The 16,754-nt window shown below is 41.9% G+C and overlaps 1 protein-coding gene and 1 pseudogene across 3 annotated transcripts in view; both read left to right on the top strand.

Moving 5' to 3' along the window:
* The window catches only part of LOC122941847, a 32,261-nt gene extending 16,463 nt beyond the window's left edge, over window positions 1–15,798 (top strand). The window contains exons 1-6 of one of the 3 annotated variants that reach the window (XR_006390528.1): window positions 3,803–4,072; window positions 10,973–11,058; window positions 13,186–13,320; window positions 14,245–14,355; window positions 15,053–15,416; window positions 15,489–15,798. Coding sequence is in view for 1 of the 3 variants with exons in the window: in XM_044299311.1 (XP_044155246.1) it covers window positions 3,958–4,072; window positions 10,973–11,058; window positions 13,186–13,320; window positions 14,245–14,355; window positions 15,053–15,346 (741 nt within the window). In the remaining 2 variants the exon portion in view is untranslated. Of the gene's footprint in view, window positions 1–3,802; window positions 4,073–10,972; window positions 11,059–13,185; window positions 13,321–14,244; window positions 14,356–15,052 lie in introns of those variants that run through there. The other 2 variants (XR_006390529.1, XM_044299311.1) reach the window with 2 other exon arrangements.
* Window positions 585–798, top strand: LOC122942806 (annotated as a pseudogene).
* Window positions 15,799–16,754: the final 956 nt, after the last annotated feature.

The following is a 16,754-nucleotide window of genomic DNA, read 5'->3' as shown; positions in this document are numbered from 1 at the left end:
TTTGAGATCGGATGAAACAATAGGAGTGTTGGAAAAAAATTCTATGACAAATGTAGCGAATAGACAAAAAGATATTGCGTGGATGAGTTGTCATAATATTTTGCCTATACGTAAGTGCAAAAGAGAAGGGAATTAATTAAGTCTGAAGTGTGTGGTGAAAGTGAATCCACGACATTTATTGTGGGGATGTGATTATGCCAAAGAAGTATGGAAGAAACTCTGAGAATTGATTAAGGAATTAACGGGAGTTGGTAATGTAAATGCAAAAAGTGCTATGTTCGGAATGGGAGCTTGTGGAAAATTAAAAGTGAGGATGATGTGGTTTATTATGATGTGTGTAATAGAGAGTTTATGGGATTTACGGAATTTGATTGTTTTTAAGAAAAAGGATGTACCAGTTTTTGAATGTGTAAAATTAATCTATCTAGATTGTATGTAATTTACGTTTGGGATTGTCACAAAGGTGGTATGGAATCACAAAAAGTGGAGGTTTTTGGTGAAGAATTGACTTTATGAATAAATAAAAAGAAAAAAAGAAAATACCACGATGATGAGGTGATAAAAGCAATTTTGAACATACGCTGATCTTTTATATTAGGTTGCTTGTATTGTACCCTGAGTGGTAAAAAATAAATAAAAATATCACCTCATTTTATCAGTTTAATATCTGATATGTCCCCTATCTGGGGACCATATATTAAATGGATTTTTTGAACAGGGAGATGGAAAAAGAGCTTGCTCTGTCCACTCCATGCATTGACCTGGTATTGCAGTACCTCCAGGACCTGTGCACCCCCTTCCTAATCCAGTATAAAAAAGTAAGCAGCAAGCATCCTTCCAGCAAGCAAGTGGAACATTGTGTGTGTCCTGCTTCAGTCTGCACTTCAGCTTTTCCTCTCTCTGCCCAGTGCTGTGCTGCTTGCTGCGTACCTGCATCTAGTCTGTCAATCTCCTAATGCAGCAGCTGTAGGTTTGTTCCGGCACCCACCCGCCCAGTCTCCTCACACCCCAAATCCAATTAAGACTGATACATCAATTGGCTTATCAACTGAATGAAGTGTTTGGCCCATCACGCACCTTGGGTTTGATTGGCCTGCCCTCTTGGGCACATGTGATGGGATCCTCAGTTGTTCCTGGAAAGTGACACGTTGTTTGGAGCAAGTTGGCTGGATGTAACCATTTTGCTTTTCCACTGCTTTAGTAAGTAAAGTACGCCTGTGTCTCCCTCTTGTGGATTGGATCTTCTGAACAGGATTACTTGGAGGCTAGAAAGTAGTCCATCACTTTCTATGTATCAGCAGCAGCTGCACCTACCTTGTCTGGACAATGGACGGAACACTGCACGTGTCACAGGAGGCTGGTCAGGTCAGAGGTCAAGTAAGGTCAGGTCACTGGATGACATCACAAGGGGTCCTGAAGGAACACTGAACAATGGGGCCCTGACATCAACAATGCCAATTTTTTCTCACTACTCTTCACTTCTCCATTCTCTCCTCCTATCTGTCTTTCTGTTTGACATGCTTTGGCACGCGAAGAAAAGGCGCGGCCAACAGTGGGCGTGCACCGGGTGGGCGGTGCTATGCAGATAGAGAGCATGATGATGATTGCAGAGTGAAGGACGCTCGTTCTCCCGGGTTTGTAAGAGCAAGAAGCCTGGACTGTGGCTGGGGCCTGTAGGCTGTCGCCTTGAGAAGTGATCTGCATTGGGGAACATCGGCCTGGTCGTCAAGGCCGACCGGGTATTGCTTCTCGTCCTTTTGGCTAAGATCAAGTGTCTTGCCAGAGGGCCATGGATCCTGGACCATCCTCTTGAGGATAAGGCGGGGAACCTGTGAAGGCGATCAAAAATGATTGACTACGCCGGGACGGATGAATATCGGGTCAGAAATACTTTGGGGATTTATGTATCTGAAGACAAGAAAGCGAAGTTTACAGATGAATACCTAGTGAACAAAGTACTTTTCAAGAAACATTATGTGCAGAAGGCTGATGTTTTATGCTTGCAAGACCATATTGGAGGACGATGTACTCTAGTGCTTACTACTATTGCAGCATGCCATAACTTGTACCTTTTTTTGGAAGCCAACAAAAATAACCCTGAGCTGGATGGACTGACTTTCACCGTTTTGTACGACAGAGATGTGCATCTTATTGTCGTCATGTTTAACCCTTACGTGGATATTGATGACATTTTTCTTTTTCTGACCAAGTTTTGTGATAAAGTGGTTTATTCACATAAGATAATGGGAAGCCACGGCCTCTGGACTGGCAAGCATATGTTTTTTTGTGCGCTTTCGCCCGGACCCCTCAGGGCCGGGGGGTGTGCGGCATACGCACAAACGTCCACTTTTTCCAGGATGCTCCAAGCTACTGCCGGAGATGCAAAGTGTATGGACATGTGCAGGAGAACTGTACCCAGACAGAGAAGGTATGTCAGAAAAGCGGGCATGTAGCTAGAGACTGTACTAATCCCCTTGTCTGCAACTTGTGCGACAAGGAAGGATACGCTTTCAACAGCTGCCCCATCATGAGCCGGGGCTGGAGAGCTGCCTCGGCCGCCTCACCGGGTACCGCACAGAGCAGCGCAAGTATCTCAACTGCCCAGCCAACCACCGCAGGGGGCGGAGCAGCAGCGTTTAGCGCCTGTCAGTGAGCAGGAGAATGTGCAGCATGGCGCCGCTTCCCAGCAGGAGGAAGCATCTCCTCGCGCCGGCGGGAAGATTATTGGATGTACAGATATGGAGGTAGCCCAAGTGGCGGAGGAGCTTGCCCAGATGCTAGATCTACTTGCGGATCTTAAAGGAGGTGAGGTGGATTTGTCTTTGACAGGGACCTTCAATTCTGGAGAACACTGCGTCTTTTTTAGACGAGGACGGCTCCCTGTCCTTCTGCACAGGAGGGAGACAGCCTCCAGGAGGGATCGGTTAAAGAAGCAATGGGGTATTTATAACTATACCTGGAACAAAATTTTACAATAGGGGAACAAGTTAAAATCAATGTCCTATCCCTTAATGTGAGACTGATAACGTCAAAAATACGTAGAACTCCTCTTTTTGAGTATGTTAAAAATCATAATCCTGATGTTGCCTGTTTGCAAGAATGTGGGATTACAGTTCCTGTTTGTGCAGGAGAATGGCCATATGGCGATACAATATGGTCGGGCTCTTGCTCTAATAAAAATGACGGGGTGGGGATTCTGTTAGGTCAAAGGGATCTTGTTTTTGAGGATCATTTTGTGGTGGAGGTGGGGAGGTGCATTATTGCAGTAATTAGTTATAAGGGGTGGTGGTTTAATATAGTTAATGTCTACTATCCTACGGGTAAGAAGGACAGATTTGTTTTGTTAGACAAATTGAGTTTTTATTTAGCAGGCAGGTTGCCAACTTTTCTTTTAGGGGACTCCAATTGTAGTATTGAGGGTGGGAAGGTTGATGTAACTAGGCATAAGTTACAAAAAATTGTTAACGATTTTTACTTTTTTGATGTTGGGCTTGTGATAGGGAAACCACTGCCGGTTACTTTTAAGTCGGATAGAGGGGATATCACTTCTAGAATAGATTTTATTTTCATTTCCCAAAATTTGAAGTGTACAAAGCTGTTGCAATATGATGCAATTCTTTCTGACCATATGTGTTTGTCAGTTTGTGTAGAGAGTGAAGCAGAACGTTTTGTATAGTAGGGGTGTGTGGAAACTTATGTCAGTATGAAAGGTGGCAGGGGAGGAAGAGTGAGTTTGAGAATTTATTATGTTGGTGGGAGTGGATGAAGTCTATATTTAAGGTATTTTTTAAGAAATGGAGCTAGAGAAGAGCAAGGAGGATGAAGAACAAATTTAATAGGTTGCATAGAAAGCTTGAATGGTTGTGAAAGTTGAAGGAGTTAGGGGAGGATATAACAGCTTTACTGGAGGAGGCAAAAAGAGAACGGGCTTTGGTTACTGAAAGAAGAGGGAAAGAAATGATTTTCCGGTCAAAGATTGAGGTTCTTGAAAAGGAAGAGAAGTGCTCCAGGTTCTTTTTTAAGAAGATATGTAGTAAAAAGGAAGACGTACAGGAACTACTTAATGATATGGGTGAGTGTATTAAGGGCAAAAGTATAATTGGAGTTGCTGAAGATTTCTATGGTAATTTGTATAGTAAAAAATTGCTGGATGAAGCTATCAGATTGGATGTAATGAAAGTTCTGGATGAGAAATTGAATGTTGCTGATCAGGAATGCTTGAGTGAGGCTATCTTGGTAGAAGAAATTAGGTTGTGGGGAGTTGTAAGAAAAATAAGACACCGGGGAAGGATGGATTGCCTGTTGAGTTTTATGTGAAAGTGTGGGAGTTGATTGGGAATGATTTTTGGAAAGGATGTGGGACAAAGGGGTGATAGGGGCGTCCATGAAAGAAGGGGTGGTGGTGCTAATTTTTTAGAAGAATGGTGATAGAGACAAATTGGAAAATTGGAGACCTATTACACTTGTGAATGTAGACTATAAGATGTATAGTAAATTGTTAGCGAACAGAATGCGTAAGGTGGTTGGTAAAGTTGTGAATGAAGATCAAGTATGCGCAGCGCCAGGGAGAAGGATGAGTGAAATTTGTTTTTGTTAAGGGATCTGATTGGTGATTGTTTGGTGAGGAAACCAAAATTTATGTTATTGGCTCTTGATTTTGAGAAGGCCTACTTTAGGGTGGCTCATCAGTTTATGTTTGGTGTGTTGGTAAAAATGGGTTTCCCTAAGAAATTTGTGGATGGTATCAGGAGCTTGTATGATGATGTGTCGAGTGAGATATTAGTGAATGGATGGCTGAGCGGGAAGGTGAGAGTACAGAGTGGCGTGCGTAAGGGGTGTCCACTGTCCCCTGTTCTGTTTATTTGTGTAATTTAAGTGCTTTTTTGTCTTTTGAGGAAAGATAAAGTGATGAAAGGCCTAATAGTGCCAGGTAGTATGGGAAAAACTGTGAAAATATTAGGATACATGGATGATGTGGCCATTGTGAGTGATAACCTGGCTACTATGAGAAGAGGCAAGTTATGGTTGGATCTCATTTGTGGTGTGTCTGCAATTCAAAGTTAATTGGGGTAAGTCAGTTTTTAAATGTTTTGGGGATAATAGAGTTTGTTTTGAAGATGTGCAGAATGAGAAAGGTGCAGGAGTCTGGCTGAATGATCATCTGAAAGGGAATGAGAGCTAGGACGAATGTGGGAAGAAGGTAGAGCGTAAATTAAACTTCTGGAGGCTGAGAGAGGTTATCTTTGACAAGGAAAATTTTGATTATTAAGGCGGTGATCTTACCGATTGGCCTTTTTGTAGCGGGTGTCTATCCGGGGTGTAATAGGAACATCATGAGGGTTGTTAGTATTTACTTTCCTTTGGGGGAGTCGGATGGAGAAACTTAAATGGGAACATGTATATAACAAGCGAGAAAATGGAAGTCTAGATTTTCCAAACGTTGAGATTTTCCTTGGACTTAATTATATTAAGATGTTCGTGCTGCTAATTGAAAAGCAGAGTAAGAGTGCGTGCACGGCAAGATATATGGCTGGATGGATGTTGTACGGTTTGTGTTGGTATGCCAGGGATACGAGAGTGCCTGTGTCGTTTAAATGTCCAAAGTTGTACGAAGTCATTGAGAAGTTTATTAGAAAGTATGACTTGTTGTCTAAAGAAATGAAGGATAAAAGGCAGATGTTGGCTGGGATGAGAGACAAGGAGATTGTATGCGATATAGTAGGCGTACGGTCGACTGAGGCGATGACTGTATGGAGGAAATTGGCTATAAAGGGTATCACCAACAGGCAGAAAGATATTGTATGGTTTTGGTTCCAGAATGTTTTACCAGTTTGTGATGTACAGAAAAGAAGAGACCTGGTTAAGGTGGACGTTTGTCCGAGAGATGGTTGTGGAGCAAATGAATCGGAAAAACATTTATTTTTGGATTGTGAGTATGCGTAAGGTGTATGGAAACGAATGGGGGGTCTGGTGACAGCTTTGACAGGTGTGGCATCCATGAGATGGAAGGTAGCTATGTATGGTATAGGGGTGCGGGGTAGGATGAACACTAGACTGTTGTGGTTTATTATGGTATGTGTGATGGAAGGTCTGTGGGACGCCAGGAATTTGTTGGTTTTTAAGAGGGATGAGGTGTCTGTGAATGTATGTGTTAACATCATTTTGTCGAGACTTTATGTCATATATTGGTGGGATTGATGGAGATCATGCTTATGTAATTGAACTGTTACATGCAGATGGTTAATATGTTGTGATTACTCCACTTTCTTTCTTCTGCTGTATGTACTTTTTTGCTGATGTAAATTTATTACTATTAAAATAAAAAAAATCTGTTCTTATCAGTCCAGTTGAGCTTGCTCCCGGGCTGTAAACTCCGTCCATACAGGGCATGCAGTGTGGTATGGAGGAGAGCAGTGAACCACACAGCATCCCTAGCGTGTACGGGTTTAAAGGTACCCTTGTTAGGTGACAAAGGGCTCTGCTGGATTCTAAGCCACGGGCTGAGTTGTTTGGAAGCCTGAGGTGCAGAAGTGCCCCAGGGATGCCTGAACTCACTGGGGGTGGGATCCCACTGAGTGATGGCACATTTGCACACACTTCACTTTCACACATTTTAGCACACTCACCTCTCTTTGCTCGGCTTCGGCCTTGACGAGACAAGGAATTTTCATAATTCCAGTCTAATGTCCGGTCCGTAAGGGCACACATTCACTTTATTTATTTTTGTGTTCACTGTGTGCACTTTACACGTTGTTTGTCACTAGGATTTTCAGGGTTGCAGTGCTCTTACAGGTCCAGACCTTTGTTGAGGCTCCTGGCTGACGCCTTGGGTCGCAGCCTAGGCGAAAGCCGGGAGCATAGATGGGCGTACCCTTGGCTTCGGCTGAGTAGTTGCCATTTGTCCCAATCCCTTGCAGGAGCTTCGGCCCCGGAGGGATAGGGAATGGTTTGTGGGGGGCCCTTCTCTTATGGAGAGGGCCTGCGATAGACCGCGACCTAGTCCACGTTTTTGTGTGGCATGCTCTTCAGGCTTCTAAGAATTTTAAAAAAAAAATTTTAGTCAGAGATGTCAAGGGTACCAGTCTCTCCGGCCTTGTGGGAGGGTATCGGTTTATAGCTGGTGTTTTACCCCCATGCTGCTATAGGAGAGCGGATTAGTCCAGAGACAACAAGGAGTGATCATTTGCTGCCTAGGTCCTGCTATGGAGCGTCAATTAGTTCAGAATACACTTTGTTTTCTGGTTAAGCCAGCTTTTTTGCACCAGCCTAGAAGACAGACGATGGTGGAGGACGTTATTGTCAGAGCCATGGAGTTGGATTTCATTTTTTTTTTTTTTACTGCAGGATTTCTCATAGAAGAGGGTTTGTGTTATGATGTCTTCGAAAAAGTTAAGTCTTTAAAGGAGAAGGATCCTGCTTCTATTTTGCACAGTTTTGACATTTTTACTGCTTATTTGATGGAGGAGAGAACAGTCACAGTACACCTCTTCAACCCCTACACGCCAATGGACTTGGTACGTGCATTTTAATTTGCTGTTCCAGTTAAAGGCCCTCAGAAACTTTATGACCGATGGGGACTGGCTACTGGAAAGCATAAATTTAGAATTAGACTTTCCCCCTCTTCTGATGGTATTGGAGGAGTTAAACACCTTCCGGCAAATTTTTATGTTGGTGGTTACAGAGGATTTTTAAATTATGAAGGTCAAACAAAGTATTGTCGTCAGTGTTATAAATTCGGACATGTTGCAAGTGATTGCACAATGGGGAGATGCTGTCGGAATTGTGGAGAGCCAGGACACGAGGCAGGTGATTGTGTTAGGGCTCGTAAATGCGACGCTTGTAGCCAGACTGGGCATGCGTGCAGGGAATGCCCAAATATTTTCATCCCGGGGCGTTCTTATGCATATGCCCTGCAAAAGACTGCTAAGCTGGTTGAGAAGCGGTTGAAGCCTAGTAGACCAGACAGTGACTTGGTTGATCCTCAAGATGTGTCTGGGTCCCACACTTAACGGCGAGCAGCTGACGGGATCCCAGTTGGTAGCCATCGATTCTGTTCGGGATCAAGAAGGTGGGTCGGAGCCTATGGAAGCAAGGGCAGGTAGCCCAACCCCCTTTAGTCCTCTTAGACTTGCCTGCGATACCAGAAAGTTCATCTGGAGAAGTTTTCCATTTTGGCCAGGACAATGAAGAGGAGGATAGGTGGAAGGATGTGACTGGGAGGGCTAAAAAGAAAAGACAGAAGAGGCAACCAGTCCAAGAGGATTCGGGGGATGATAGCCCCCTTGTGGTCAACAACTTCAAGGGCTTCTGTCAGCCCACTAAACCGTTTTTTTTTTTTTGGTTAATATTAATCCCTACACTGCAAGCTCCCTGTACATATGCTAAATATCCATTTTCATTCAGTAGATTTGGTTAAAAATCAAGTTTTATAATATGTAAATTACCTTGCTACCAGCAAGTAGGGCGGCTACTTGCTGGTAGCAGCGCATCCTCCTCTCATCATGACGCCCCCTCCGTCGTTTGATTGACAGGGCCAGGGAACGGGATCGTTCTCTGCTGGCCCTGTTCTAATTCAAAATATCGCGCCTGCGCCGTACCTTTCTTTAATCGGCGCAGGCGCACTGAGAGGCGGCTGCTCTGTCGGCCGCTCCATCCTCTATGCGCCTGCGCCGATGACGTCATCGCATACACCCGGAAGAGAAGACGCCGGCATCGCTGGAAGGAGGCGGAGAGTCTGGATGACGTCGCTGGATGCTCGAATCTGGTAAGTATGTAGGTAATAAGCATGCTGCCACAAAAAAACACCAACGAAATGGGAATAAATAATAATAAATGATTTGATAAAAAGTACAATTATTAACACTATACCACCAACGATTATGAATAATAAGCACCTGCTCAATAAATATACAGATACTTATATATGACACGTATATAAATATCTGTATATATTTGTCAAATAGTATATATATAAATATGAATATATTTTTGTGTAACTGATATATATCATTATATATGTTTCTTTGTGTATATATTACATGTTCACAGACAGGCATATATATACACATAGAAACAGATATAGATATATATATATATATATATACATACATAGAGAAATTTAGATATATTATCATAAAGATACATATAGATAGAGTCGTGATAGATAGGCACAGGTGGATAGGCAGACATGGACACGCAGACATGGACAGGCAGAGATGGAGACGCAGAGATGGACAGGCAGAGATGGACACGCAGAGATTGACAGGCAGACATGGACACGCAGACATGGACAGGCAGACATGGAGACGCAGAGATGGACACGCAGAGATTGACAGGCAGACATGGAGACGCAGAGATGGACACGGAGAGATGGACAGGCAGAGATGGACACGGAGAGATGGACAGGCAGAGATGGACACGCAGAGATTGACAGGCAGACATGGAGACGCAGAGATGGAGACGCAGAGATGGACATGCAGAGATGGACATGCAGACATGGACAGGCAGAGATGGACATGGAGAGATGGACACGCAGAGATGGACAGGCAGAGATGTACAAGCAGAGATTGACAGGCAGACATGGAGACGCAGAGATGGACAGGCCGAGATGGACAGGCCGAGATGGACAGGGAGAGATGGAGACGCAAAGATTGACACGCAGACATGGACATGGAGACGCAGAGATGGACAGGCAGAGATGGACACGGAGAGATGGACAGGCAGACATGGACACGCAGAGATTGACATGCAGACATGGACAGGCAGAGATGGACACGGAGAGATGGAGACGCAGAGATGGAGACGCAGAGATGGACAGGCAGAGATGGACAGGCAGAGATGGAGACGCAGAGATGGACAGGCAGAGATGGACACGCAGAGATTGACAGGCATACATGGAGACGCAGAGATGGACACGGAGAGATGGACAGGCAGACATGGACACGCAGAGATTGACAGGCAGACATGGAGACGCAGAGATTGACAGGCAGACATGGAGACGCAGAGATGGAGACGCAGAGATGGACATGCAGACATGGACAGGCAGAGATGGACATGGAGAGATGGACACGCAGAGATGGACAGGCAGAGATGTACAAGCAGAGATTGACAGGCAGACATGGAGACGCAGAGATGGAGACGCAGAGATGGACAGGCCGAGATGGACAGGGAGAGATGGAGACGCAAAGATTGACACGCAGACATGGACATGGAGACGCAGAGATGGACAGGCAGAGATGGACACGGAGAGATGGACAGGCAGACATGGACACGCAGAGATTGACAGGCAGAGATGGAGACGCAGAGATGGAGACGCAGAGATGGACATGCAGACATGGACAGGCAGACACGCAGAGATGGACAGGCAGAGATGGAGACACAGAGATGGAGACGCAGAGATGGAGACGCAGAGATGGACAGGCAGAGATGGACAGGCAGAGATGGAGACGCAGAGATGGAGACGCAGAGATGGACAGGCAGAGATGGAGACGCAGAGATGGAGACGCAGAGATGGACAGGCAGAAATGGACAGGCAGAAATGGACAGGCAGAGATGGACAGGCAGAGATGGACAGGCAGAGATGGACAGGCAGAGATGGACAGGCAGACATGGAGACGCAGAGATGGACAGGCAGACATGGACACGCAGCGATACCTAGGCAGCGATACATAGGCACAGATACAGAGGCATAGATACAGAGACAGAGATTTAGAGAAATAGAAACAGAGAAAGAGATACAGAGACTCAGAGAGAGATACAGAGACACATATACAAAGATACATAGACAGAGATAGATAGACAAAGAAAGACCCCGATAAACATATAGACTGAGATAGTTTGAGTTAGAAGTTTATTAATATCTAAGTTTTGTCAGATATATATATATGAAACAAACAAACAATTTTATTAATATTCAATGAATAAATGAAATTCTTTGCCTAAATTTTTTTTTTTTAAATTTTTATTTAAAAAGTTAATAGGATTATATGCAACAAAAAAATTCAAGATATGGATCTAACGGATGAAGAAATTTCAAGACAAAATTCACAAAGTACTCTGGTGAGTTTTTGAAAAGCATAATATTTGAACTATGCATTACCAATAAATGTAATAGTACTTAGCCTTTGAAAAAACACAAAACACTAGGTCAGCTGAGCGCTGCCATCAGCCTGCTACAGCCTGGTATAATTATACTCCCAGGACTAAAATGGCTGACTCCTCCCAGTTGAGATATATTTCTGAAGATACCGGAGGACATACCTGGAGAACGTATCGTCTCCCTGGGCTAATAGTAAGTAAAGGGAGATGCATTGGCGCCATTTTACATGTCAGTATACTTATTTGATATTTTTTATCATAATGAAAGGCCCTCTTTATGTAGCTCATTTAGGGTATTTTCACGCTAGCGGCACGTACCTCCTGCAGGCTGTTTCAGCGGGTAACCAGACTGTTGGATCCGTCTTGCCGCTTGTGAACGTTTGCCCCCGGACTACTGATCCGGGTCATTTGGCCAGAATGGTGGCCAGGCGGAGTTCCTGCAGAGCAAAGGCGGCACACGCCAAGAGGATGCATTAATAAAAGTACAACATGTCCTAGTTTGATTCTGTCATGCACTCCACCTGGCCAACATTATATTTAATGGGTTACGGTCATTAGCTGTAGGACGAATCCAACAGGCTGTTCACCCGCCGTTCACTAACGGATATCCGTGCAGCTAGTGTGAAAGTAGCCTTGGTTGCTAACTTTGTCTGTTATTTCTCTATTTTTGAAAGCGCTCCCACGTTGACATTCCATGTCCTAGATGAAACACACAGTCCCACAGCCTAAACAAAATCCAAAGTCAAGGGTATTTCTCCAGGCATATTCAAAATGATGAATATGCCTGGAGAATGGCAGTAGCGCCACGGCCTCCTCACAGCTCACCAAGCTCAGCGACATCCCTTGTATAGCGGCTGTGATTGGTATCACGCTCATCACCTTGCACTTCGATGGGGATGATGTCATGTGATTTATGAACCCCAAGTCAGGTAACCTATAAAAAGCACAGAGAAGGGCACCCCGCTCAAAGGAGCCTCGGAGCCTTGTCAAACAGCTGATCGACAGTGGTACTGGGTGTCAGACCACACCAATCAGATACTGATGACCTATCCACAGTCATATGTGATTGACATCTACTTCTCCTCTGATAACGCTCCACCGTTGATCTAACCTCCAGAGACATTACATCATATGTGACTGATATCAGCCACTCCTTATATAACGCTCTAGTGCTGATATAACCTCCAGAGACATTATACCATATGTGACTGATATCAACTTCTCCTCTGATAACGCTCCAGCACTGATCTAACCTCCAGAGACATTACATCATATGTGACTGATATCAGCCACTCCTTATATAACGCTCTAGTGCTGATATAACCTCCAGAGACATTATACCATATGTGACTGATATCAACTTCTCCTCTGATAACGCTCCAGCGCTGATCTAACCTCCAGAGACATTACATCATATGTGACTGATATCAGCCAATCCTTATATAACGCTCTAGTGCTGATATAATCTCCAGAGACATTATACCATATGTGACTGATATCAACTTCTCCTCTGATAACGCTCCAGCGCTGATCTAACCTCCAGAGACATTACATCATATGTGACTGATATCAGCCACTCCTTATATAACGCTCTAGTGCTGATATAATCTCCAGAGACATTATACCATATGTGACTGATATCAACTTCTCCTCGGATAACGCTCCAGCGCTCCAGCGCTGAATGTTTGCTAATGCTGGGTATCTATAGTTTTACTTTGGAGTAAGGAATAAGCCATGCAGGTATTGTGTTGTCCCTTTGCCAAAATAAAAAAAATGGTGCCAATGCTGCATTACAGCACCTTTCAAACAGCCAGGCACCTCACAGTATAGTAACTGTCCCGCTTGGTTAGTTTGTTCTGGCTGTAGTGTACGGAGACATGCAAGGGGCCCAACAGGCGTTTCAATGGCATCCCGGTTGGCCAGTCAAAGCCTGCATGCAATACATTAATCTAGAACACCTAATTCAGATTAAGGTGGATACGTATCACTATCTACATTGTAATGTCAATGATCATAGTAAATATGAAAAGTTATTATAATTAAATAAAACATAAATTTAAAAATCTATTCTTCTTAAAAAATTATTAGGATTCTACCTTGGATATTAATACAGAAGAAGAAATTATTATCACATTCAGCAGCGGTCAAGATTCGGAAATCATTATTTCAAGCAATTATGACATTGTACAGTGTATTGTGGAAGATGAGGGAGAATATATTTTTGTAAGTATTATTTTTGTTATTCTATACTTAGTATGTAAAATGGTTAAAAACATATAATCCTGAAAATTGGAGAGTAAAAATGTCACCGCATATGTCCCTATGACACAAGATGAAATGTGTGAGTCATCTCAACTGTTTTCAATGGTTATTGCGGAGGCAATTAAAGAATTTTCAGAGGGTAGAGGAAGAGGAGTAACAGGAGGAGAGGTGGATTAGTCTGGCAGCAGAGTTTCGAATAGATTGGAGGGGAGTGATATTGCTAGATGTAAGGCTGTTTCACTAGTCTAGGCGGAAGATAATGAGGGCATGCACTAACATTTTTGAAGACTTTAGTTGAGTAATGCACGGATAAAAGAGATATTTTTAAGTTAAAGGCGGCAGGTGGTGGAAAGTAATTGTATATGGTTTCTCAACTAGGGGGCATAATCCAAGATCACTACAAGGCAGATGACTTCTTTGACCCAGTAGAGTGTTCAGCTATTGATCGTTATAGATAGGTATGTTGTAGGCCTTTAGCAAGATGGTGGAAAGATGATATATTCTGTATTATACATGTCAAGTTTTTGAAATTGTGAGTAAAAGAATTACGATATGGAAGATAGGCATTGTTGGATCATGGATAGTAAGGTAGTAATGTCTGGACCAGAAAGGTAGATTTGTTTGTCATCAGCATATAAGTTATACTGAAGGCCATGGTATTCAATCAGCTGTCCAAGTATGAAACTGTAAATATATAGAATAAGAGGGTTCCCAGGACAGAATCATGAGGGACAACAACAGAGAGGGAATTCTATGAGTAGGTCGTGTGAGAGTGGAAGACGCTAAATTTCTCATCTTTGTGGTATGATGCGATCCATAAGAGGGCCATATATAGCTATATTAAAAAATTAATATTTAAATTATTCCTTTTTTTTTTTTTTAAAGCCATTTGCTGAACAAGATTTTAGTGGTGATCCCGAACATACTGCTGCTGCCGAGCAAATATCAAATCTGAAGGATCGCATCGATAACACACGTAATTCAGTGGATGAGGAGGTAAAAAAAATTCATTACATTATCCTTTTTTTTTTAAACAAACGAATACTAAACCAAGTAAACATTTAGAAAATTATTGGTTTACAGGCTTGTGTCAATATTTAAAATGTAATATCTGTAAAAGTAAAATATTTATTTTAATGGTACCAATGCTGAGAACTCTTTACTCAAAATAAGCAGCCGTAAAGTCTGGCTGGGGACAATAATTAAAGCCTCCAAATGATATAAACAATTGTTCAAAAATAGGGCCGTCTATAATTGTCAATCACATTAGTGCATAATTTTAATACTATGTGGAGTGTGATATTTGAACAACGTTCTATTCTATCTTTTTTAAAAACACAATTAATAGTAATTTATTATATATCATTATAAATTTTGATTTCATAGTTTATATAAAGTTTTTTCCATACAAAGAAAATATTGAAAATTTAATTAGATGAATTGTATCTCGAGTTTTATGATGATTTTTGGTTAAATACAATGGGTACATAGCATTGCTTTTAATGGGGACAGAGATGACTTTACACTGACTGAATAAATAATTTAATTTGGATAGCCCGGAGCTTACATATAAATATAATAGTTCCATAACTTTATTTTTATATTTTTCATAATATTAACAGCTGAACTTTGTAATAACGGTGTGGGACAATCTAGTACTGGATACTGATATCTCATTTTATTTTTGTTATAGTTGCAAACATTATTATCAGAAATGAAAGCAAAATACACTGCTGATACACAGGCGATTGGCTGTTTTCCTGAAAATCCAAGACGATCTGAAAATGAGAATTACATAGTTTTCAACGAAACTGAAGATGAGAATAGAGTTGGAAGTGTATATTGGTGTCAGTGTGGGAACTGCATACCTATGAGAACAAATATCGAGTCTGTATGCTGCAAAGAAATCACAAATGCAGAACCATTAATGGATAACCTAAATTGCAAACCGAACATGAATTGTTTAATATTTTCTGTAACAGAGTAGAAACAGTAACTGTAAACTTAATATCTTTTGTTTACACAGAAAAAGAACCATCCAGAAAGGATATGAACAGGTAATATATTTATTAAATTAGATTAAAAAATGTATCTACATATTAATTAATTTTGATATTCCATCAACATAGGTGTAGAAGGAAAACCGCCTACAGATCATTTACTGGGTGGATACATGGATACCTTGGTGCTGGAAATAGAAAACCTATTCCTTCATGTGCTGTCGCAAGTGTAAGAAGATCTTTCCCAGATCCAGATTTACAATACCTTGGCTTCAAACCACGAAGGGACCATGCTGCTGAATTTATGGCTTTTGAATAGCTGAATTAAATTTATACCGTTTAAAAAAAGTTTTATTTAAATTAAGCAATTTGATATTTATTTAGTTATGTTTGAATTTATAATTGACTATTTTAAAGTCATATTTAAAAAATATGTTATTTTGTTAAATAAAAGAATTTATTAGTCATATAATATGAATAGCTTGCATGTTTTCCTGTAATTCAAGCTTGAAAATAAAGGGCCTATGTCAAAATATCTGAAACTATAAGGCCCCTTTCACACGGGATTGTATTCCGCATGTATGCGATCCTTGAGTTGAACGCATTGCACCCGCACTGAATACCAACCCATTTATTTATATGGGGGTGTTCACATGAGCGGTGATTTTCAAGCATCACTTTTGTTTTGCATGAAAATCGCATCATGCTGTATATTCTGCATTTTTCAGCCAACACAGGCCACATAGAATTGAATGGGGTTGTGTGAGCAAGTGCGGATGTGGTGCAATTTTCACGCAAGTTTTCTAGTAGACGATCGGGATGGAGCCCCGATTATTATTATTTTCGCTTAGAACATGGTTATAAGGCAAAATAATGTGATTAAGAATACAGAATGCATATTAAAACAGCGTTGTAGGTGTTAAAAAATAAAATGAAAAAAATTTTAACTCACCTTAGTCCACTCGATTGCGCAGACCGGCATCTCCTTCTGTCTCATTTGCTGAACATGACCTGTGGTGATCATTCTTTAAAAGGAATAGGACCTGTGATGCTGTCACTCCGGTCATCACACGATCCATCACATGATCTTTTACCATGGTGCTGGATCATGTGATGACCGTAGTGACGTCATCACAGGTCCTGTTCTTGTAATGAATGCTCACCCCAGGTCCTGTTCAGCAAAGGAGACAGAAGGAGATGCCGGTCTGTGCAATCAAGTGGACTAAGGTGAGTTAAATTATTTTTTTTTTTTTTTTTTTTAACACCTACAACGCTGTTTTAATATGTGTTCTGTATTCTGAATGACATTATTTTCCATTATAACCATGTTATAAGGGAAAATAATACAATCAACGGAAAACATATCCCAAGTCCGAATTTTCAGAGAAGAATTTT

The sequence above is a fragment of the Bufo gargarizans genome, chromosome 6 (genome assembly GCF_014858855.1).
Source record: "Bufo gargarizans isolate SCDJY-AF-19 chromosome 6, ASM1485885v1, whole genome shotgun sequence".
Classification (NCBI taxonomy): domain Eukaryota; kingdom Metazoa; phylum Chordata; class Amphibia; order Anura; family Bufonidae; genus Bufo; species Bufo gargarizans.
The sequence above is the reverse complement of the archived record's forward strand: the minus strand, read 5'-3'. Positions and strand labels throughout refer to the sequence as shown.